This window comes from Spermophilus citellus (assembly GCF_964194105.1).
Source record: "Spermophilus citellus genome assembly, chromosome: 14".
NCBI classification, from domain to species: domain Eukaryota; kingdom Metazoa; phylum Chordata; class Mammalia; order Rodentia; family Sciuridae; genus Spermophilus; species Spermophilus citellus.
Genome location: NC_138194.1, coordinates 102,337,778 through 102,360,105, shown reverse-complemented (window position 1 = coordinate 102,360,105; position 22,328 = coordinate 102,337,778). Strand labels below are relative to the sequence as shown.

The following is a 22,328-nucleotide window of genomic DNA, read 5'->3' as shown; positions in this document are numbered from 1 at the left end:
CATGTAATCACAGGAGTTCCATACAGGTGACTTTACCTAACTGTAATTACCTCCTAAAAGCCCCATCTCTAAACACCAAGGTCAGATTAGGTTTTCACCCTCTGTTTTCCTCCCAGTGGGACTGAATTTCCTCATTTTGAGCCTTAGGAGACACTCAAACCATAGCAAGAGCCCTCCCTGGAAAGCCCCCTGCTGGCTTCCTGATTTCAGACTTCTGGCCTCTGGACCATAACCAATCAACACTTGTTTAAGCCACCAATCTATGGTCATTTGTTACAGTGGCCCATGAAAATACATACATGGCATCAAAGCCACTGTATCTAACCAGGCACAGTGGCTCACAACTGTAATTCCAGTGGCTCAGGAAGCTGAGACAGGAGGTCAAAGCCAGCCTCAGCAATTTATTGAGGCCTAAGGAACTTAGCAAGACCCTATCTCAAAATAAAAAATAAAAAGGGCTGAGGGTATGGTTCAGTGGTTAAGTGCCCCTGGGTACAATCCCTGGTACCAAAAAACAAACAAAAAGCCAAAAAGCCTCCTGCCAATCCTCTCTCTCTTTTTTTTGGTACCAGTGATGGAACCCAGGGCACCTAACCACTGAGCCACATCCCCAGCCCTTTTTATATTTTATTCAGAGATAGAGTCTTACTAATTTGCTTAATGCTTTGCTAAATTGCTGAGGATGGCTTTGAACTTTCAATCCTCCTGCCTCTCAGCCTCCTGAGCCATTGGAATTATAGGTGTGCACCAGTACGCCCGGCCTTTCTTAGGATCTTTGTAGAGAGGATCTAGTATGGGTATGAGGTGGCTCAGATTATTTTAAAGGTTCCTTCCAACTTTGTATGTCTAACCAGGGCAGTCTTTGTATGTTCTTTGAATCCCAATATCCATTTCTCATATGCTTTGGAGAGGTTAAAGCTGGTATAGAAGTAGAACCAAGTCCCAGAGACAGCCTTGGGCCTTTTCCGAACACCCCCACTTGGCAGCTGGACAGCCCCACCCCACTTGGGGCTGTGCAAGCTCTTACACCTGATGAGTATCTGTTTTCTCATTGATAAGGGTTTCCAACGATGGTTCCTTCCTCCCCTGCAGATAGGCTGAGAAGGTGAAATAAAGCAGGGATTATAAATAGGGAAATGCTGTACAAACATAAACAATGCTTCAGTTGGCCAGCTTTCCCAGTTGCTTGTCTTATCCATTTATAGAGAATAAGAACTACAGGAAGAGTACAGGTTGTGGAGTCAGACTGCCCAGGATTAGAATCCCCAAATAGCACCAGCCACTTGTGTGCCCCTAGCCAAGTGGTGTGTCCTTTCTGGACCTCAGCACTCAAAAAAGCCACTTTTTGTGGATCCGTGAAGTCCCTGAGTGAGGCATGGAGCCTGGTTCCTGGCACACAGCCCTCCGTCACTGGTGGTTCTCAAAGATGTCTCTTTTCTGTGTTCTGTAACATTAACCACATAGACCTTTATCATGCTGAGGCCCTCCCCTGCCCTCTGCCAGCTCTCTGTGTTGTCTAGTGGGCACCCTTCCTCAGTCCTCACCCTCCGTCTCCACCGAAGATGCTTCCTGGCATGCTAGAAATCCCCTCTACCTGTTTTTCTCTGAAGATGTGTTTTGTTTATAAATCATTCCTACTCCTTAAAATTCAATAAAAACTCAATTGGTTTCCTACTGGTCCTGGGCAGGGAGGAGGGGTAGCATATTATTATTTTATTAAAAATATGAATAATAACATAAGACATAAAATAGTCTTGGCCATACAGGAAAGGGCCAATAAATGCTTGCTAGCTTAAAGCATAAGGGTTGGTTCAGACCATTTTTTCGGTTGCTACTGTGTTTTCTGAGAAAACTAGTCCTGGCTTCCATTACTGTCTTTTTAAAAAAATTTTTTTAATTGGAAAAAAAGCATGCATATGGTGAAATATTCACACAGAACATTAAAAATACACAAAGGAGAGCGACTCCCTCTCCCTGTTTTCTGTCTTTCCTGGAGATGTCACCTATTAAGAATTCCGTCTGAGGCTGGGGAGGGAGCTCAGAGGGAGAGTGAAGCTTGTCTAGCACACAGGAGGCCCTGGGTCTGATCCTTTGCACTGCAAGGGAAAAAAATTCCTTCTGTGCTGTGCATAGTCTAAGCTATGTGTGTGAATCCTCTTTCCTTTGTCTTAAACCCAGAGCAATTTACACCTTTGGGTGGCTTCTGTTGCTATTTGGCAAGCTGGGTGCTATGGCCCTGGAGTTGACACGTCCCCTGCACCCGTCATGGAATTTGATTGCTGGGGTCCTCCAAGTGGGGGATGAGCAGGCTTCAGGCTCATGTTCTGACCTCTGACTGGCATTAGCAGTTGGGGCCTACCACCCTGCAGATTAAACATGCCCGAGAGAGTCCCACGCCACACACCCCTTAGTCTATCTGCAAAAGGAGAGAAGGATAGTGGTGCACTGAGACCCCCTGAGTGCCATAAAGCATATAAGGCTGGGGCTTTCTGGGAATATGAGGCAGCATGAAGATCCCCCCTTCAATCCCTGATTCTTGTAATCATGCCAAAAAAATTTTCAAGACATGTTGCTAAGAGTAGCAGGCATGAGTTTATTAGAAAGGATAGGAAAGGGGAAAGGAAGACACTCTCAAGGGAGAGAGTGGGTCCTCTCAAGAGAGGGGACAGCCCATCTCTCTTACTCTCCAGTTTTATTGGGTGGGGGGAGTGTCCCAGAGTGTCTTTAGAGTTTTGCCCAGGTCCACCTCTTGACTTTTGAGTGACAGCAGGATGACATCAGATTTTCAAGTCCCCACTACCATGGCAACTCTAGGTCACTTTGGCCCAGGCTGACCAGTTCTAATTGGACCTTGTTCTTAATGGTTTCATGATTAGGGGGGTGATCCTCATCTCCCTGAGTTCTGGAATCTGGTCTGTGTAAGGGTCATAGTGTGTCTCCCTACTCCCTCCCTGCCTCAGGGTAACATGTGCTCTTATCTGTATTTCCCGAAGATAACAGATACAGATTGTTTGGGGAGGAATGTAACACATCTTGGGGACTTAAGACAGGCAGGGCTGCAGGCAAATTGCTTTTTAAAAGTGAAAACATGTGGGGGTCAGCACAGTGGACCCAGTTTTAGAATGATTCCCTTGGCCTCATGTTTCCACCTATCACGTCTCTTTGTCCCCTATCACTAGGGGACAGGTACTGGGGATTGAACTCAGGGGCACTCGGCCACTGACCCCCATCCCCGGCCCTATTTCGTATTTTATTTAGAGAGGGTCTCGCTGAGTTGCTTAGCACCTCCATTTGCTGAGGCTGGCTTAGAACTCACGATCCTCCAGCTTCAGCCTCAGGCCAGTCACTGGGGGTTTTGCAGGGGCCTCTACCACTATTCCTGAGGGATTAGTGAGTGGCCTGGAGACAGGGTGACAGGGCAGGTCCTTTCCTGAGGGTGCCCGGCCCTAGGAGCCAAAACTCGGCTCTTCATTTCTGCTTCTCCCTCCAGTCTTCCTTTCTTCCTCCAGGTCTCTTCCTCCAGGTCTCTCCCTCCCTCCACCTCCTCCCTCCCCACCCATCCCTCCACCTCCTCCCTCCCCACCCATCCCTCCACCTCCTCCCTCCCCACCCATCCCTCCACCTCCTCCCTCCCCACCCATCCCTCCACCTCCTCCCTCCCCACCCATCCCTCCACCTCCTCCCTCCCCACCCATCCCTCCACCTCCTCCCTCCCCACCCATCCCTCCACCTCCTCCCTCCCCACCCATCCCTCCACCTCCTCCCTCCCCACCCATCCCTCCACCTCCTCCCTCTCCTTCCCTCCCTCTCTCCCGCTCTTCCCGGTCCAGCTCCTCCCACCGCACGCGCTTCCCTCGTCGGTGTGAAAACCCGGGCCGGAGCGCCGGCAGGACGGGACCTGCGCATGCGCAGAGCGGCGCCGCTCGGCCCCAGTCGGAAGCGCCAGCCGTGAGCCGGGGGAGCGGCCGCCGAGGCAGCTCGGCCCGCAGCCCGTCAGGCCGTTGGCTCCTGCTCCGGCCCGGGCCACCGGCTGCGTAAGTGCGAAGCGGGGGGCTCCGGGTCAGGGAGTCGGCCGGCCCGGGGAGGGCGCGTGTGGCGGCCGCGCAGCCGCCGTGGCCTCGCGGAGGGGCTGGCCAGCCCACACCTGCCCGGCCGGGTCTGCCCACCTGCCCCGGGTCGCCGCCCCGCCCGGCTGCGATCGGCCCCGCTCGCGGCCCCGGTGCCTGTGTGCCCTGCGCGCACCTGTCCGGGGCCGTGTCCACGCCCTCGGCAGACTCCGGCCGCACCTGCCCGGTCCCGGGCCGCACCTGCCGCTGGGCCCGGCCTGGCCGCGCCGGGTCCGCGCGGTGCCCGCCGCCTCCGTTGGGTGCCCTCGGGCTGGCGCTCCCGGTGCGGGCAGCGACACGCCCCTCGCCCCGGGACCCGCCGCGCTCCTCAAGTCGGCTGCGGGAGGAGCGCCTCGAAACCTCCCTGCAACTCTCGCTTGTGCTTGTGCAGGTGCAGCCGTGGGGCAGGAAAGTGTCACTCCGCGCTGGCCTGTGATCGCCTCTGTCAGTGTCCCCTCCGCCCGCTCACCTTCCCGACGACGTAAATGCCACCATCCCCCCTTTTTTGTGATACTGGGTACTTAACCCAGGGGCGTTCTACCAATCAGCTGCACTCACTTTGAGACAGGTTCTCCTAAATTGATGAAGCTGGCCTTGAACTTGCCATCCTCTTGCCTTGGCCTCCAGAGTAGCTGGGATTACAAGCATGCACCACCTTATGCGTCCATAAAAGCCTTTCAACTGGAAGTTTTCTGGTGTTAGGATGCAGTGTGTTGTCTTCACATGTTTTTGTGGAGAGGGAAATTAAAATGCTGAAAGCAGGGCTCTGTTCATTTCATAATGAGCTGGAGGTTTGAGGCTATGACTGAAACCCACCCCACCCCCTCGTTTAAACCAGTGACTGCTCATTTCTAAAAAGCACAGTAGCTACTTCCTGGGCTAGCTTTATTAATATTTGAAACAGAAGCACCGGCCTCACCATGTTGGAGACCTAAGAATGTTGCAGTACTACAGATTTGTCAAGATTTTGTTTTAAAAATTACAGAGTAGACTAGTAGTGGAGAAGGAAAAATAATTGTCAAGAACCCCCCAGGACCTCAGGCATGCCAGGCAAGCACTTTACTATAATCTACATCCCCAACTGGTTTTAAAAATTTTTGAGACATGGTCTGGCTAAATTGCTAGAAGTTGTGATCCTCCTGTCTTGGCCTCCTGAGTATCTGGGATTACAGGCATGCAGCCAGGCTCAGGAAATGTTTAAAAAATGACAACTTTATTGATAAATCCTTTACCTAGCAGAAAACCTGCTTGTTTAAGTGTATTTTCCAGATATTTTCAATATATTTACCATTGCGCAACCACTACCATTCCAGAACATTTCCCATCATCCCAGAAAGAAGCTCCACAACTGTTTGCAGCCCTTTCTCATCCCCCTGCTCCCCACTCCCCACAGCCACTGATTTGTTTTGTGTCTATGGATTTGCACATTCTGGCCGTTTCATATTAGTGCCATACGTGTTGTTTGTGTCTGGCTTCTTTCAGCATAAATCATCCACGTTTTAGCATGTGTCAATACTTTGTGCTTTTCTGTGGCTGAAAAACATCCCATGGCATGGATAGACCATCTTTTGTGTGTCTGCTTGGCACAATGCACATCTGATTTGTTTCCTCCCTTTGCTAATTTGAATGTTGCTGCTATGTACAAGGTTTTGACCTGCGGGGACACATTTTCAGATCTCTTGGGTACATACCTGGGAATAGAATGATAGTTTTCTAGCAACTCTGTTTCACTCTTTGAGAAGCTACCATGCTGAACAAATCCATTTTGATGTCTTCATAGTTGCGCTAGCTTTGTCCCGGACATTGTCTGCCTGGTATTGGGCTATGTTCCATTAGATCCCCTGGAAGGAGGCAGTAGGGAGGCCGGGCTGGAGCCTGAGCTCCAGTTTGCCAGTGTGGAGCAGGACCAGAGCAGGCTATGAGGCTGGGATTCCCATGTGAGACTGAAGGTGACTTGCACCTACCCCAGGGGTGTTGTGAAGTCTGAAGTGTGGAAAGTTGTCCACAATTTTAGTATACTTCCTGTTCTCAGCTTCTCTAAGAACTCCTGCTTCTTGGGTCAGAGGCATGGTTTGAATCTGAGACAGATTTTTATGGGAAGTTTGCTGTGGTCCTAAGAAGCTTCAGGGACAACTTTTGCTGAGGTGGTGTGCCAGGACATGGGTGTGTCCCCTCCTGTGTTTCTCTGTGCCCAGTTACAAGTGGAAGGGACCCTGAAGAGGACCTGGTTTGTAGGTAAAATCCCAAAGGTTAGAGGGTTGATAATTGGGTTGCTTGTTTTTGTTTTTGCTCAGATAGGATAACAGAGAGACACGCAGCCACTGTGTACTCTCATCATCGTTTCATAAAAATGAGATTTTTATTTTTTTTGAGATGGTCTTGCTGTGTTGCCCATGCTGGTCTTGAACTCTCGGGCTCAAGCGATCCCCCCACCACAGCCTTCCAAGTGCTAGGATGACAGGCATACCCTGATGTGTGCTGCTAAGAATGTTTTAACACCAAAAAAGAAATAAGTTACCCTAAAAAGAAATGATGATCATAAGGTGGGCACAGTGGTGCACGCCTGTAATCCCAGCGGCTGGGGAGGCTGAGGCAGGAGGATCACAAGTTCAAAGCCAGCCTCAGCAATGGCAAGGCACTAAGCAACTCAGAGAGACCCTGTCTCTAAATAAAATACAAAAAAGGCCTGGGGATGTGGGTCAGTGGTCGAGTGCCCCTGAGTTCAATCCCCAGTATAAAAAAAAAAAATCATGGTCATAGTTATTGTTCACAAGGCACTTATTAGGTTTGCTTAAGTTTTATAAAAAAGAGCATACATTCCTATTTTTCTCATTTTTCTACAGAGGAGAGGAACTCAACACTCCCCTAACCAGACCTGTGTTGAATGCCAGTGTCCCCCTGTCTTCAGGCAGAACGGCATCTACAGCACACGTGACTTGTGAGTCCTCACTTTTGCTCCTTGGAGAAGGTACGTGGGAGGAGCAGCAGGGCAGAGGAGGACTGTGGTTCTCCATGCAGAAGCTGGTTGCGTGCTAGAGTATAAGCTCTTTGAATTTAGACTTTCTTCCTTTTTTTAACTCTTGATAATTTTTGAAAAATATAACATCAAATGTATAATGTTTGAACACATGACCTATGTATAATATTTGAAATACATATTTTTAATTCATTATTTAAAAAATTATTGTAGATGGATACAATACCTTTATTTTGGATTGAACATGCTAGGCAAGCACTCTAACCACTGAGACACAATCCCAGCCCCCATATTTTTAATTCTTAAAAGATTTTGGAATATACATAAAACACGTAATGCTTATGTATAGTTTTTTAAAAATATCTTTAATTAATTAATTAATTTTTATGTGGTGCTGAGGATCGAACCCAGGGCCTCACCTGTGCTAGGCGAGCGCTCTACCGTTGAGCCCCAGCCCCAGCCCCCTTATGTACAGTTTTGAGGGTAACCACACAAATCCTCTGTACCTGCCACCCGCTGGGGAAGCACAATGTCTGCTCTTTTCCTCACAAACATATTCCTCTACCACCTAAGTACCACTACCCAAGTTTGCTTATTTTTTTTTGCTTTTTGTTTTTGTATGTGTAAATATTCTTCAACAAAATAGTGTTCAGTGTTGCCTGTTTTTTTAAAAATTTTTTCCTTGCTGGGAGTTGAACCCAGGGCCGGGTGCATGGTGGGTAGGTGCTCGACCACTGAAGGGCGCCCTAGCGCAGGTTTTGCCTGTGTGTGAATTTGATGTCAATGGAATCCTACTGTTTGTGTTAGTCGGCTACTTGGTTGCATTTGCTCTTGCCCATTGGTTTTGAGCTCCACCCATGTTCCTGCAGTGTAGCTGTGGGTCGTTCACTGTCACTATTCTAGTTTATTTATCCTTTCGTTTCTTAGCATCGATTGACATTATCTCTGCATCTGGCTTCTGTGAACCTCTATTTATGTCTGCCCACCATCCTTGTGCAGAGTTTTCGTGGGAGGAATCACCAGGTCCAGAGAGCACATGTACTGCCTTTGTATGTGCCACAGTACTTTCTAAAGTGGACATGCTACCTGTGCTCCCATCTGTGGAATGGGAGAATGACCTTTGATCCACAGCTTTGCAAACACTGGCTGCTTTTCATACTTATATAGTTTTGTCTGTACACCTGAGTTCATAGCAGCAGTATTCACAGTAGCCAAAAGTATAAGCCAGCTGGGTGGGGTGGTGCACGCCTGTAATTTCCCGGCTGAGACAGGAGAGTCACAAGTTCAAAGCCAGCCTCAGCAAAAGTGAGGCGCTAAGCAACTCAGTGAGACCCTGTCTCTAAATAAAATATAAAATAGGGCTGGGGATGTGGATCAGTGGTTGAGTGCCCCTGAGTTCAATCTTTGGTAGTTCCTCCCCCCAAAAATAAAAGCAACCCATGTGTCCATTCAATGGATGAATGAATGAAATGCGGTATTTGCACACAATGGGATATTATTCAGTTTGAAAAAGGCAGGGAATTCTTCACATGCTACAACATGGGTGAACCTTAGAGACTTTCTGCTAAGTGAAATAAGTTAGTCACAAGAGGACAAACAGTGCATGATTTCAGTTATGTGAGTTACTTAGTGAGGTCAGATTCCTAGAGACAGAGGGTACAGTGGTGGTGGCCAGGAGCTGTGGGGAAGGGGAGCTGATGTTTAGTGGGCCCAGAGTTTGAGAGCAAAGTTCTGGAGCTGGATGTGGTGAAGGCTGCCCAGTAGTGTGAGCATACTTCATGCTGCAGAACTGTATGCTGAGCCATGGTAGAGTGCATGTATATTTTAAAACAATAGAAACTTTATTTTTTGGTACTAGGCAACCCTGGGATTCTCTGAGATACATCCCTATCCCTTTTTTAAAGATAGGGTCTCACTAAGTTGCTGAGGCTGGCCTTGGACTTGCAATGCTCAGCCTCCTGGTTGCTGGGATGCTGGGCATATGCCTTTGCATCCGGCTGCTTTTTTTTTTGGTCACACTGGTGGATACGAAGTGGTTTGTCAGTGTTTTTTTCCTGATTGCCACTGAAGTGGACCTATTTCTGGGCATGGATTGGCCATATGAGTTTCATCTTCGGGAGGCTTGTGTTCCGACGGGGCCTGCATCTTTCTTGCTTGTGGAGTGCCTGCCTCCTGGTGCCCTTTGTTGAGGAGACTGTCCCTCCTGCCCTTGCACAGTGGCGCTTGTTGCGTTTCACATTTCCTGGCTGTGTGGATCTGGTTCTGAGCTGGGTTACTTTTCGCTGGTCTAATTGTCTTTGTGAGAATACTGTGGTAATGGTGGCTTTTTTTTTAAATAGCTTTATTGAGATATCATCCAGGTCACCAACCTAGGTGTACAGGCTGGTGACCTGGGACATATGCAGATCAAGCTGCATAGCCACCACCACAATCAGTCTTACGACACTTTTATCATGCTACAAAGATACTCTGTTACCCCATTAGCAGTCCTACCTGGTCTTGCCATTTTGTGGGATAAATGCCCCTTGTTGGTGGTACCTCAGGAGTTTTGTAGCTACTCTTGACCATAAATTAGTTTGTTACCTTTCATCAAAAATCTGTTAGGGGTCATGTGCAGTAGTGCATACCTATAATTCCAGCCACTTGGGGGCTGAGGCAGAGGATTGCAAGTTCAAAGACTGCTTGAGCAGTTATGTGAGATCTTGTCTTGAAAAATAACAAGGGCAGAGGTTGTAGCTTATTGGTAGAGCAATCCCCAGTATTGCCAAAAAAGAAAAAAAAATCTTGGGATGTAGCTCAATGGTACAGCAACTCTGGGTTTAATCCCCATTATCACCAAAACACACACACACACACACACACACACACACACACACACACAAAACTTGGTAGGAATTCTAATCAGAATTGCATTGATTCTGTTCATCTGGGAGAATTAACTTCTTTAGGATATTCACTTCCTGTCTATCAGCACATCTGGCACCCCAACTTTTCTGTGTTCACTGGACGTTAGGAATGTGAATGATGAGATTTTGCACATGGTTAGTTTCAACTGTGGCTTCTCACAAAAGGGAAAAGTAAGTCTCAGTGACATTGCATGGGTCGCTTACATCACACAGCAGTGGTTAGTGTAGAATCACAAACCCTGACTAGGTAGACCTGGTGCTGGTATTGAGGTCACTGTCCCCGCTGCTGATGGGACAGAAGCACAGGCTTTGTGTCTCTGAACCAGTGCTGAGGTCATCTCTGCTTCTCAGAGTCTAGCTTTCTCTCTTTGGACAGGGCCTTCAGGATGAGTGTCCCTGACTACATGCAGTGTGCTGAGGACCACCAGACCCTGCTGGTGGTGGTGCAGCCCGTGGGCGTGGTCTCTGAGGAGAACTTCTTCAGCATCTACCGGAGGATCTGCTCTGTGAGCCAGCTGAGCATGCGGGACTCTCAGCGTGCACTCTTCATCCGTTACCGGCACCACTACCCGCCCGAGAACAACGAGTGGGGCGACTTCCAGACGCACCGCAAGGTTGTGGGCCTCATCACCATCACTGACTGCTTCTCTGCCAGGGACTGGCCTCAGACCTTCGAGAAGTTCCATGTGCAGAAGGAGATCTATGGCTCCACGCTCTACGACTCCCGGCTCTTTGTCTTCGGGCTGCAGGGGGACGTGGCGGAGCAGCAACGCCCCGACGTGGCCTTCTACCCCAGCTATGAGGACTGCAGCTCCGTAGAGAAGCGCATCGAGGACTTCATTGAGTCACTCTTCATTGTGCTCGAGTCCAAACGCCTGGATAGGGCCACGGACAAGTCTGGGGACAAGATTCCCCTCCTCTGCGTCCCCTTCGAGAAGAAGGACTTCGTGGGACTGGACACTGATAGTAGGTAAGTATACTTGGGGAACTGCTGCCCCTGAGACACTGACCCCTGGATGGGGGTTTGGGTTGCTTCCTTCTGTAGAGTTTATTGCTGTGGGGACAGAGAAGTGTTGTCCACTGTTTTTAAAGACCAATGACTTAAAAACAGGTGGCCTTTGGGTAAGGGAATCCCTGGGGTTAGTGTGTGCATTCAGTCCCCTTTGGGGGCCCTGGTGAGACTCCTGCAGCTTCCTACCAGTACAGTAGCCACAGCCACTTGTGTTGAGCATAGCCATGGACTGGCTGCATGCCCTGTGTCCCAGGGAGTGCTAGATAGAGCAGGGGAGGTCAGGCCAGGTCTCCTCGCCATCCTCTTCACTCTGCCCACTGCCCGTTTCTCTGTCCTGCAAAGCTGCTGTCCAGTGGAAGAAGTAAATGTGAGCTTAGCAGCAGCCTCTACAAGAGGGAGCCCTTCCTGCTAGGGGCTCCTGCAGGGAGCTGTCACTCCTGGCCTTGTGGCCTCAGCAGGCATCTGGTCACTTGAGTCTCTTTCTTACCATGGGACTGGGATGGTGGTCTGTGAGGATCACTTGGCACAGCGCCTGCACAGAGCAAGTCCTTGGGTGCTCCTGGATCTGATCTGTGGCCACACAGCAGCTTTCTGGTTGGTGGTAAGTCTGAGGAGAAGATGTCACAGAAGCAAAAACAACTGTCCAGTCCAGCCTAGGAGTTGGAAGCATAGAGTGGCCCTGTCACACTGTGTGAACTTTGAGGGTCTGCAGGGAAGTTTCATTTCCTCACCTGCACGTGAGCTTTTGGCTTAAGGATGGGCAGTGAAGTGGCCCTCACGGTATGCCCATTCTCACAATTATAAGCACTTCAGTGAGCCTGGGAGGCCCATGAGCTGGCTCAGATCCATTCCCCTGGTGGCTGGTGACCTGGATCTGGTGCAGGAGCGGAGCTCATCTCACCTTGCCTGCACCCCCTGCTGGCAGAGAGGGTATGCATCTCTCCTGCACAGACACTTCATTCTGTGGCTGGATGTAGGTCCAGTTTGAGTTTGGCCCAGGGGCTGTGTGCTGGGCTCTCTGATGGGCAGCCTGCCTGCCGCCCCGCCTCCCAGTGCCCTGGGTGTGGGTGTGTTGCCTAAAGGCCTCGCCTGCCCCCCTCCCAGAGCCATGGTCATTTCTTGTACATGTAGAGTGGTAGTTATGAGAGTTTTTGTTCTTGTACGTTTCTAATTTTGCTTGTTCCTCTTTCTTTTCTTTTCCTTTTTTTCTCTCATACCGCCCTGTGAGTGTGTTGTTGGGTCTGAAAAGGTAGGCCGTGCACGCGCTGCTCCCCGGCTGCGCCCTGTGAGCTGGCTTCCCTGGCCCTCATTGCTTTCAGAGACAGAAGTTCCCTGCTGCCTGGATTCCTGTGTTATCTGGATAACCTTTTAATTTTTAATGTTTGAATCATAGCTTTGTTAGCATGTAACCCATTGGTGTTTGATATTTGTTGACATACTTGCTGTGGGAGAACATGTTTGGTCTTCAGTATTCAGTGACAAATGAGGCTTCATTCATTTTTTGGTTTCTTTTGAGAAAGCAAGATGCCCCTTGATTTCAGGGGAGTTTTAGCTGGGGACTCAGGCTGCCGTGCCTTGCTTGAGCCTGGGCTTGGGAACAGATGCTCAGGCTTGTGCTGGTGGCTGTGGCTGTGGGGTGCATGTTGGCGGCCCTCGGGAGCGAGTGTGCTGGGCTCTGGAGCTGCGGGGGTGGGCCCCCTCCACCTTTGCTTTCACCTGAGCCTGCATTCCTTCTTCCCTCACCTCCACACTTCCCCCAGCAGGGGGCAGAGGTAGTCCCCACACCGAGTCCAGTCCATGGCCTCTTGGGAGGGTTCAAGGGTGACCTTTTTAAGTGTAGGGCAAGAGGACCCCTCCCACAGCTGGTTCGCTGGAGTCTGTGGACATGGGACCTCTGCCTCTGGCCACCAGTTCCTCTCTGCCTCCGCATTCAGAGTGAAGGTGGGGGTGGGCGGGGGTCCCTGCTTCCATCACAGGCCTCGCACCAGCTTTCCTCTCCCCTCTAGGCAGGAAAGCCATGTCCACCACTGGTGGCATGCCATTCATTTGTGTTATGGATCTGGAGCATTCAATGGATGGTCAGCTCCAAGGACAATCTTTGTCTGGCCTCCTTGCTGGTCCCCAGTGCACTGTGGGGAAAGTGTCACTTCTGTACACTGCTGCCACCCACCAGCTTTCCTGGAGCCTGGTATCTTCTTTAGTGCTGTGGCTCAAATGAGAACATGTTCATTCTCCACTTCCTTTATCTCAACTGAGATAGGTGGGACTTCCTGAAGGATTTTCTTACATTCAGGGTGGGGGGACAAAAGAGAAATGAATATGGCAGGTGTGGGAAATTGGAGCTGTCCACCTGGGAAGTACAGGACAGGGTTCCTCCATGACTGTGGGGCCTTCCCATCACTGGAGCCTGGAGTCCATGTGAGAAGTACTTGGCCTGGGCTCTGCTTTTCTCCCTTGCCCATCTCTGGCAGGAAGGACATTAAGGCCATTACCCAGGAGCTGCCTGGAATTGTGAATCTCTGTCCTGGGCCTCCTGTGTGAAAGACAAGTGCCCATCCTAAGTGGAATGGGCAGGTCCTTGTTAGTAAGGACCTCCAGTGCTGCTTCAGCACACATTTACTGGGTGCTTGCTGGGTGCTGTGCTAGGTGCTAGAACCAGCTGAGGGGTACTTTAGAGACAGGAAAGAGGAGACCAAACACAGCGCACAGGTTCTGATTTCAACAGCTGGATGGGGAGTGTGGGCCACTGATGGCCAGGGGAAGACTGTTGGGTGCCTGTCTCAGGTGGAGATTTAAGTTTAGAGCCCAGATCCACAGAGGAGTTGAGTCCACAGAGGCTCAGGTGAAGGGAGAGCTGTCACTCTGTGGACTGTATTTAGAAGCATGGATGTGGATGAACTGAGAAGGCTGTAGATTGAGGCAGGTGGGAGGCCTGGGGCTAGCGTGTGGGTCTGGCCTAGACCAAGAGGTCAGAAAAGAGCCCAGACTGAGGCAGCGTTGTGTGTTTTCTAAGCTTGGTTTGTTAGGGACAGCTGCCATGTGTCTTAGAGGTGCTGACGAGTGGCAGGCTGCTACTGAAGAAGTCGAGGTCCCATGAAGCCAGATGCCATCTGTCTCAGGCCTGGGAGTGCCTGTGTGGAGGGGGCTGCTGGTAGTGGGGAGAAGACAGTCAAGGGCTCCAGGCTGAGCAGGGGCTCCAGCCCAACAGGTGGCCGACCAGGTGGGGTCCGGGGAGAGTGGTGACAGGGGCTGGGGGCTGTTGGACAGTTTTGGAACAGTCTTCCCATTACAGACTTAGAGAAGGAAGCCCTCCGTGGGCGTGGATGGTCTCTGTGGTTAGGCCTGGACTGTGCCACTGCTGCTTGTCGTTGGTTCTTCATCAGGTAACATGCAGCTTCAGTGATGGCCGGTAAAGCCCCTGCAGTGGAGTGTGAAGCATTGCATCTTAACTTCCGTTCAGGGCTCTCTCCAGGTGTGGTTGTCTGGAGCTTCAGCTGTGCCAGCCGGGCACTGGCAGGGTGTTCACCTGATTGCATTTACCCGATGTCTATAATGGGAAGGCTCCCATGGTCCAACATCCCACTGCAAAATCACGAGAGGTAACTGCTGGATAATTATGCTGGGTAAGCGCTCTGCCACTGAGCTACAACCCCGGGCCTAAAATTGTACTTTTAATATTTGAATTTTGGGTTAATGTTAAACTCATTACTACTGTGGCTTAATGCTATGCTTTCTCATTTTTGTTCTCTGTGGTCCCAGGATTGAAACCAGGGCCTTGTGCACTTCGAGGCAGATGCTCACCATGCTGAGCTATATCCCCAGCCCCATTCTTCTTCTTCCTCTTCTTTTAAACTTTATATAAAAAAAAGTTTATTTAGCTCACTGGTTTTCATTTTTACATACTGTTTCTTTTTTCTTTCTTTCTTTCTTTTTTTTAAAAAATATTTTTAGTTATAGTTGGACACAGTACCTTTATTTTATTTATTTATTTTTATGTAGTGCTGAGAATGGAACCCAGCACCTCACATATGCGAGGCAAGTGCTCCACCACAGAGCCACACGCCAGCCCCAACATACTGTTTTGTGTGGGCTTTTCTCCATATCCATTAGCATATTCAATGGTCACACAATTTGACAATTCAATTACTTGTGTATATGAGAATGCAAAACTTATAGTAAGAGGGATTAAGAAAACCCAACATCACTTTCAAAGAAGAAAAGATCCACACCATTTTGAAAAAGCTTGTAGTGAGAAAGCCTGTGTTCTGAATTTTACTACAATTGTCTTAAATTTTTTAGTTGTTTATCATATCATAGCTAACTAGAAATTGAATTGTCTTAATCCTATTATCTCTTTCTTACTCTGCTGTTCAAAGAATTATAACAGAATTGCTTATAGTCTTGAAATGATCCAATTTTGGGACATATACTACTCTTGAGAGTTAATTATTTTAGTATATGTAAATCTAGAGTAGAATTTATTTGCATGGGATTGTAGACTCCTCTCAGAGTATTAACATTACTTTTATTTTTATTTTATTTTATTTTTTGGGGGTACCAGGGATTGAACTCAGGGGCACACAACCACTGAGCCACATCCCAAGCCCTATTTTGTATTTTATTTAGAGACAGGGTCTCACTGAGTTGCTTTGCACCTTGCTGTTGCTGAGGCTGGCTTTGAATTCACGAGCCTCCTGTCTCAGCCTTCTGAGTTGCTGGGATTACAGGCGTGTGCCACCACACCCGGCTTACATTACTTTTATATAACAAAAATACTTTATCTAATTTTATTGAATCATACCACTTTAATATGAAAAATTCTGAGAGTATTTATATGACTTCTTTTTGTAGGTCTTATGTTTCTAAACACATATTTTTGTCACATATGTATGTATGTATTTAGTTGTAGATGGTTGCAGTACCTTTATTTATTTATTTATTTTTATGTGGTGCTGAGAATCTAACCCAGTGCCTCACATGTGCTAGGCAAGTGCTCTATCACTGAGCTATACCCCAGCCCTCAGAACACATTTTTTTAAATTATTTTTTTTAATATTTATTTTTTAGTTTTTTAGGTGGACACAATATCTTTATTTTTATGTGATGCTGAGAATCGAACCCAGTGCCTCACGCATGCTAGGCGAGCACGCTACTACTTGAGCCATACCCCCAGCCCAGAACACATTGTTTTTTATCATAATGATTGTACCTTTTACTTTTGAAAATTTCTGGGCTATATTTCAGTATAGCAGATGTGTTCTTTTGTGAAGTTCATGTGCAGATGTGTAACTTGCTGAAGGAAACCCAGCCAAGAGCTGGAGGCTGCTACCAGGGAAGGCTTCTTGGAGGAGAAGGCTCTGTGTTGGGTTATGAAGACAAACTAGGAGTTGCCCAAGGGAAAGGGCATCCTGGGAGGAGGCCTGGAGGCTTGTGGGGCTGGGACTGGGGACAGCATGCTGGGCTGAAAAGCTCCCAGCAGTCTCTGTCCTCGGCTCAGGGTGAGAAGGGCTGGGGGGGGCAGGCAACAAGGCCTTTAGAGGAGCCCCGATTTAGGAGAGCTGACGGCAGAGGGAGGCAGCGAAGGGTCTTGCTTTGCTCATACTTCTGTGGAAAGTGGGGGTTGGGATGGCACGAGCTGCTCCGTCCCCTGTGACCCGCATTCATTTATCAGGAGTGTCCGGGCAGAAGGCCATGTAGAACCGTCTTCCTCCTTGACGCTCACCAGCGTCAACAGTCCATTCAAGATGGAATGCTCTAGGGGCACAGTAAGGACTTTTCTCCTAGCACTGTGGGGGTCCTTTGAAGGCTTGAAGCAGGAGAGGGCACTGCTGGCTGTGCTTTGCCACTCTGACTGTGTGCACAGAGGCTCAGGAGAGGGCACTCCTGGGGAGGTTCAGAGGCCAGCAGAGGCTGGGGATGTGGCCTCGTGTGGTTGGGATGGAGGAGCGGCTGGAATGCGGGGTTTCTCAGGGGCACCTGTTGACAGAGAGAAAGCGACCTCCCCCTTTCTGTTTATGTCAGGCCTTGGTTCAAGCAGCCCTTTGGCACAGCAGAGATGAGTTCCCGGTAGCCAGAGCTGCTGAGCTGAGGACAGTTAGGTCTGAAGGGACAGCTTCATCTTGACACCTTGGGTCCCCCTCGTCCAGTAGGAGCGGCTGTCTTCTAGAATCCCTCAGGCTCATTCTGGATGCAATTGCTTCCTCCTGGGGAACATGTAATAGCTCTTCTTCTTAAAAAAATCATATCTAAGAAACTTGATGTTCGGAAGATTAGGAATTTTTTGTATGGTTTGGGTATGGTTGCTTTGGCTTCTTAGTTGATATGGAGTTTGAAGCCTTTGCATTATTTAACAGCATGTCCTTGCCAATATTTAAAGAGCTGAAGCATGCATCCTGGGCTCTGCCCTGAAGGCTTTATTAAAGCCTGCTCTGAAATTGTGAAGATAAAGGTCCTGTTTGCTAAAGCCAAATGGTTGGCTAATAATATGCAGTATTTATCTCTTTATAAAATAGTAATAGAGTTAATGTAAAAATGGAACATAAATGATTTTTTTAAAAGCTGAAACAAACTTTCTTGTCCTAATGTTGCAGTTGGAAAAGATGAAAAGAAATACCCTCCTCTCATCTTGTCCAAGTGCAGTCCACAGTAGCAGTTCTGCACACCTGTTACCTTTAAAGGGTCACTTGGTAGTGCCTTTGTGAAGTCAGGACCCCTCCAGCTCCTGTAACTGGCAACGGTGGTCTCTGGCTTTTAGTCCTGGAGCCTGAGGCTGCCTCCCTGGCAGTGTCTAGCAGCGAGAGTGGGGTAGTGCTCAGCCAGCGTGCCCTGTGGAATGAGCAGTGGCAGTCATGAGTCTCACTGCATTTTGTTTTGCAGGCATTACAAGAAGCGGTGCCAAGGACGCATGCGGAAGCACGTGGGGGACTTGTGCCTGCAGGCTGGGATGCTGCAAGACTCCTTGGTGCACTACCACATGTCGGTGGAGCTGCTTCGATCAGTGAACGACTTCCTGTGGCTGGGGGGTAAGACGGCACGGCCAGGATGCACTAGAGGCCCTTGTTTTCACTGTTATGGACCTTGCCCTCTGCTTAGGGTGCCATTGCTCACGCCTTTACCTCCTGCACATTCATCAAAACCTCCTCCATACATCAGACGATGAGGGGATGAGCAGGTGGACATTCCATAATGTCCATAATGTGGGATGTTACTCAGCCATAAAAACCAAAGAAATAGTCCCAGCAACTCAGGAGGCTGAGGCAGGAGGATTGCAAGTTCAAGGCCAGCCTCGGTAACTTAACAAGACCTTGCCTCAAAATAAAAAATAAATAGAGCTGGGGATGGTAAGCACCCCTGGGTTTAATCCCTAGTAGCCTCGCCCCCTCAAAAAAAGCCCTCAAAAAAGAATGATATACTGACATCTCTGTAGCATGGGTGGGCCTTGAAAACCTTGTGCTAAGCCAGATAGGGCATGGTCCCACTTATATGATATATGGATGTGGAAGGCAGGCCCATGTTAGGAGGGCCTGGGAAGGAAGTGGTGGCTAATGGCCAGCTGCCTTCTGGGATGGTGAAAATACCCTGGCATCAGGTGGTGATGGTGTACAACTGTGGATAGTTCAACGTGGCTGAACTGTACACTTGAAGAAGATGAGTCTGTAGTGAATTATATTTGAACTTTAAAATTTAAAGGACAAAAAAAAGCTAAAACCCACTTTGAAGAACAGCAATCATGTAGGGCTGGAGTTGGGCCTGGAAACGCTTGTCAATGAGTTTGCCTTTGCAGATGGCATCTGCTGGCAGTGGGACTTTGGAGTGTGGACTGGGGTTTTCCATCTGGGTGTCCTGTAAATAAATGCCTGTTAGGTGACAGGTTCATAGGCTTTTTCCTTGAGGTTGACAGCTTAGTGAGGGGGCTGTCACCCACTTAGAATAAACCAAGTCAGAATGAAGGAGTAAAGTGAGTTCTGACGTAGTATGTGTAACATACTTAAAATGGGCTTGAGGAGTCCATAATTTGGCTTCTTGAAGAGAATAGAGAAATACAAGTGGGGAAAGAGAGGAAACGAGAGCCAGGAATAGATGGGAAGGAAAGCAGGAGCAGGGGAAGGCTCTACAGGAGGCAGAGACAGCCTCAATGCTCCCTGGTTTTCCCTGGAAGTGGCCTTGGGAGTGCCCGCCTTCCTGGCAGATGTGCTGGACTCCAAGATGCCATGAGACCCTGGCGCAGTGGTGCCCGCTCAATGCAGGGCACCCTGGGGGCAGCTCCTGAGGAAGTGTGCCAGAGGTCCCAGCTGGCACCATGCATCCTTCCCCTTGGTCGCTACGAGGGTAGGGTGGCGTTTTTCAGAGGCTGCGCAGCATCTGCACTGGTACAGACTCCAGGAGAAGCAAGCCGGAGACTCTGCTGGCTTGTAGCAAATCAGGCGTTAAGGAAATTTTAAGATGGTGAAGTAAGGCTATTTTTCCAGTATGTTATTTTTGTTTTGGAAGACAGTTATTTTCATTAAAATAGTGTGATTAGTTTATTATTATTATTTTAAAAGGAATTAATACTTAAATATTTAAATCCTATCTCAGTTTTATTTTATAACATGGCAAATACCTATAGATATAAACCACATTAAAAAAAAAAGGTTTTTGTGGTCCTTAGTAATTTAGTAATTTAGTGTGGAGAAATTTTGAGAGCAGAAGTTTAAGCACCACTGAATTAATGAGTAAAGATGATAAGGGTGACCTTGGGAGCACGACCTGCCAGCCGCTGGTGTGGCTTTAGATTACGAGGGAGTGCCTGTTGGCAGGAGGACGGGGTGCAGCATCAGCCCAGAGCCTGCCCTGTCCAGGTGTGAAGGTGCTACTCCCGTGGATGATGTTTCACCAGTGCACCCCCCTGCACTGTGGCACCTGGAGCCTCGTGGGTTCCCAGTCCTGACAAGGGCCTGTGAGAGCTGGGTGGCCAGTTTCTGTGTGTAGCATAACCATTGATGTTTAGGTTTGATTTTTGTTTTGAGGAAAAACTGATGTTTTCAAATAATCCAGCTGTTTAAATCATTTTTAGCTACCGTAAATTGAGCTATTCACGGACCACTAACTTTACTATTTATTCCCTACTTCTTTTTTTCTTTCCACATCCAGCTGCCCTGGAAGGGTTGTGTTCTGCTTCTGTCATCTACCACTACCCTGGAGGGACCGGCGGCAAGGCTGGGTCTCGGAGGCTGCAGGGCAGCTCACTTCCGGCTGAAGCGGCCAACAGACATCGACCAGGTAAGCTCTGTTATTTCTTCTGGTCTCTGACTAACTTGCAGTCTTAAAAGAAAACAGGAGGAGTTTATTGCTTTTTCCTCTGAGTTAGGGCTGACCAGTGTTTATTAAATAAAGTATGAGGCCTTTTGAGTCAGAAATCTCGAAATGAGATGTTTTCTTCTGATTTTCTCGAGTGCTTATTCTTCTTACTGAGTGCAGTTGGTCATAGTGTTGGGTTGATTTCTGGAACTCTGGCATGGAATTCCATGGTGGAGCAGCCTTGGGGATCTGCATTGGCCCTTTTCCCCATTTCTATTTTTGGGCGAGTCTGCTCCCAGAGGACAGTTTTAATTGCTAATTCAGGGCTTGGGCTATTCTTAGATTTTCTGATAGGTGAAGTTCTCTTTAAGGAGTTAAATTTGATTTCTCATGTTTGTTGGCATAAATGACCAGTGAAAACACATCTTTGAAGGAGCAGACCCACAAGTCCACGTGAACTTGAACCTTTGACCCATAACAAGTAAACTGGCCTTCATGGTGTGGGATATAGTCATCATGTTGCATAGGCCCCAAGTGTAGTGAAGAATGCAGAAACAAAACTGCTAGGTAGTTTTTGGTTCATGAGATTTTTGGGTATCCCCCAGGGTCAGCCTACATTCCACCCCCACCCCAGACAGAAAAGGTGGTTGTCAGTGTATGTTGGGGGTTTGCCCCTGAGGTGTTCATCCATTCACAGAGACCCCAGATACCTTTGGGTGCTGGGTGCTGCCACACAGCTGTCTGGATCCTGGTGGCCTGTGCAGCTCTTAGATGAGGCCTGACAGTTCTCAAGGGTATTTGATGGTTCTTTGGTGGGAGAGGCCCCTGGTGCATCTCATTAGGTGAGAGCAGAGTGAAGTGGGCTGGGAGGGTGTGGGGAGTAGAGGCTGGAGAGAGGAGAGTTTCTGCTTTTGCCTCCTGGGCTTTGGTCTCCCTTGTGAGGCTCTGGCTCAGGTGCCACTAGCCTTGTGCCTTGTGGTCGTGACTGCTGTCCCTGTTTCTGTCCAGTCAGTCTCCAGGCGCTGACATTGTGCACATGTGGAAATACAGGAGCAGGTCCCTGTTTCTCTCTAAGGAAGCCCCTCTGCACTCTGGGAAGTGCCTTTCCACTGGTGTTCTTTTTTATGAACTGTGGCTTGAGGTATTGACAGTGTGTGGACTATTCTGCTGGTGTGATTAGTGAGACGAGAAGCCTTTTAGGCAGCCTTGCTGAATGTAGGAAGGAAAGTCTAAAGAAGTTGGAAAACTGCTCTGTCTGCGGTAGAAAATGTCTTTATTTAGTTCTCAGAGTGTAAAGGTCTTGGAAACTTTTCACTGTTGAAGTCTGCCTGTGGGGGGACTCTCCAGTGATGCCCAGGGGATGGCGGGGAGAGCAGGGACTCCCACACAGGAGCTGGAAGCCATTTGCCTCCTCAGAGGCAGGGCCTCGTGAGCAGATAGTGGCCCCATGTCCGTGTCAGTGTCAGGATTAGTGAGCTGCCCCATCTCCTGGGAGCTTATGGCTTCTGCCGCCTGAGATGAGGGCCAGACCAGCTGATTGACACCCTTCCTATACCTGGAGGAGTGGGTATCTCAGTCCCCCTCTTCAGCAGTGGAAAGCAGAGGTATAGATGCTGGTTGCTGTCAGTGTGAACTGACGCAAGTTGTGTAATCTCCTGTGCCCCAGCTTCCTTATCTGTAAAACAGGGAAGGTGATAGAGTTCTACCTCACAGGGTCACTGAGAAGGTGGAATGAGATCACAGGTAAATTAGGACCCAGCACTTGGTGAGATTAGAAGCTGCTGCTATTACAAGTATTACTACTGTTGCTAAATAATGATCTGAGTTCAAGAATATTATTGAAAGATTTTCGACATTTCAGATCTAGACTGCAGTTTTTTTTATAAGTTTTTTTTTTTTTTGAGAGAGAGAGAGAGAGAGAGAGAGAGAATTTTAATATTTATTTTTGGTTTTCGGCGGACACAACATCTTTGTTTGTATGTGGTGCTGAGGATTGAACCCAGGCCACACGCATGCCAGGTGAGCGTGCTACCGCTTGAGCCACATCC

General features: G+C 48.7%; 1 protein-coding gene across 2 annotated transcripts in view; it reads left to right on the top strand.

The window, feature by feature from the left end:
* Positions 1 to 3,915: 3,915 nt before the first annotated feature.
* The window catches only part of TRAPPC9 (trafficking protein particle complex subunit 9), a gene marked incomplete at its 3' end in the record, with an annotated part of 533,166 nt that continues 514,753 nt past the window's right edge, over positions 3,916 to 22,328 (top strand). For both annotated transcript variants that reach the window (XM_081266489.1, XM_081266488.1), the window contains exons 1-5: positions 3,916 to 4,034; positions 6,950 to 7,074; positions 10,366 to 10,959; positions 17,878 to 18,023; positions 20,134 to 20,262. In XM_081266489.1, the coding sequence (XP_081122615.1) occupies positions 10,376 to 10,959; positions 17,878 to 18,023; positions 20,134 to 20,262 (859 nt within the window). In that variant the 5' untranslated portion in view covers positions 3,916 to 4,034; positions 6,950 to 7,074; positions 10,366 to 10,375. The remainder of the gene's footprint in view (positions 4,035 to 6,949; positions 7,075 to 10,365; positions 10,960 to 17,877; positions 18,024 to 20,133; positions 20,263 to 22,328) is intronic.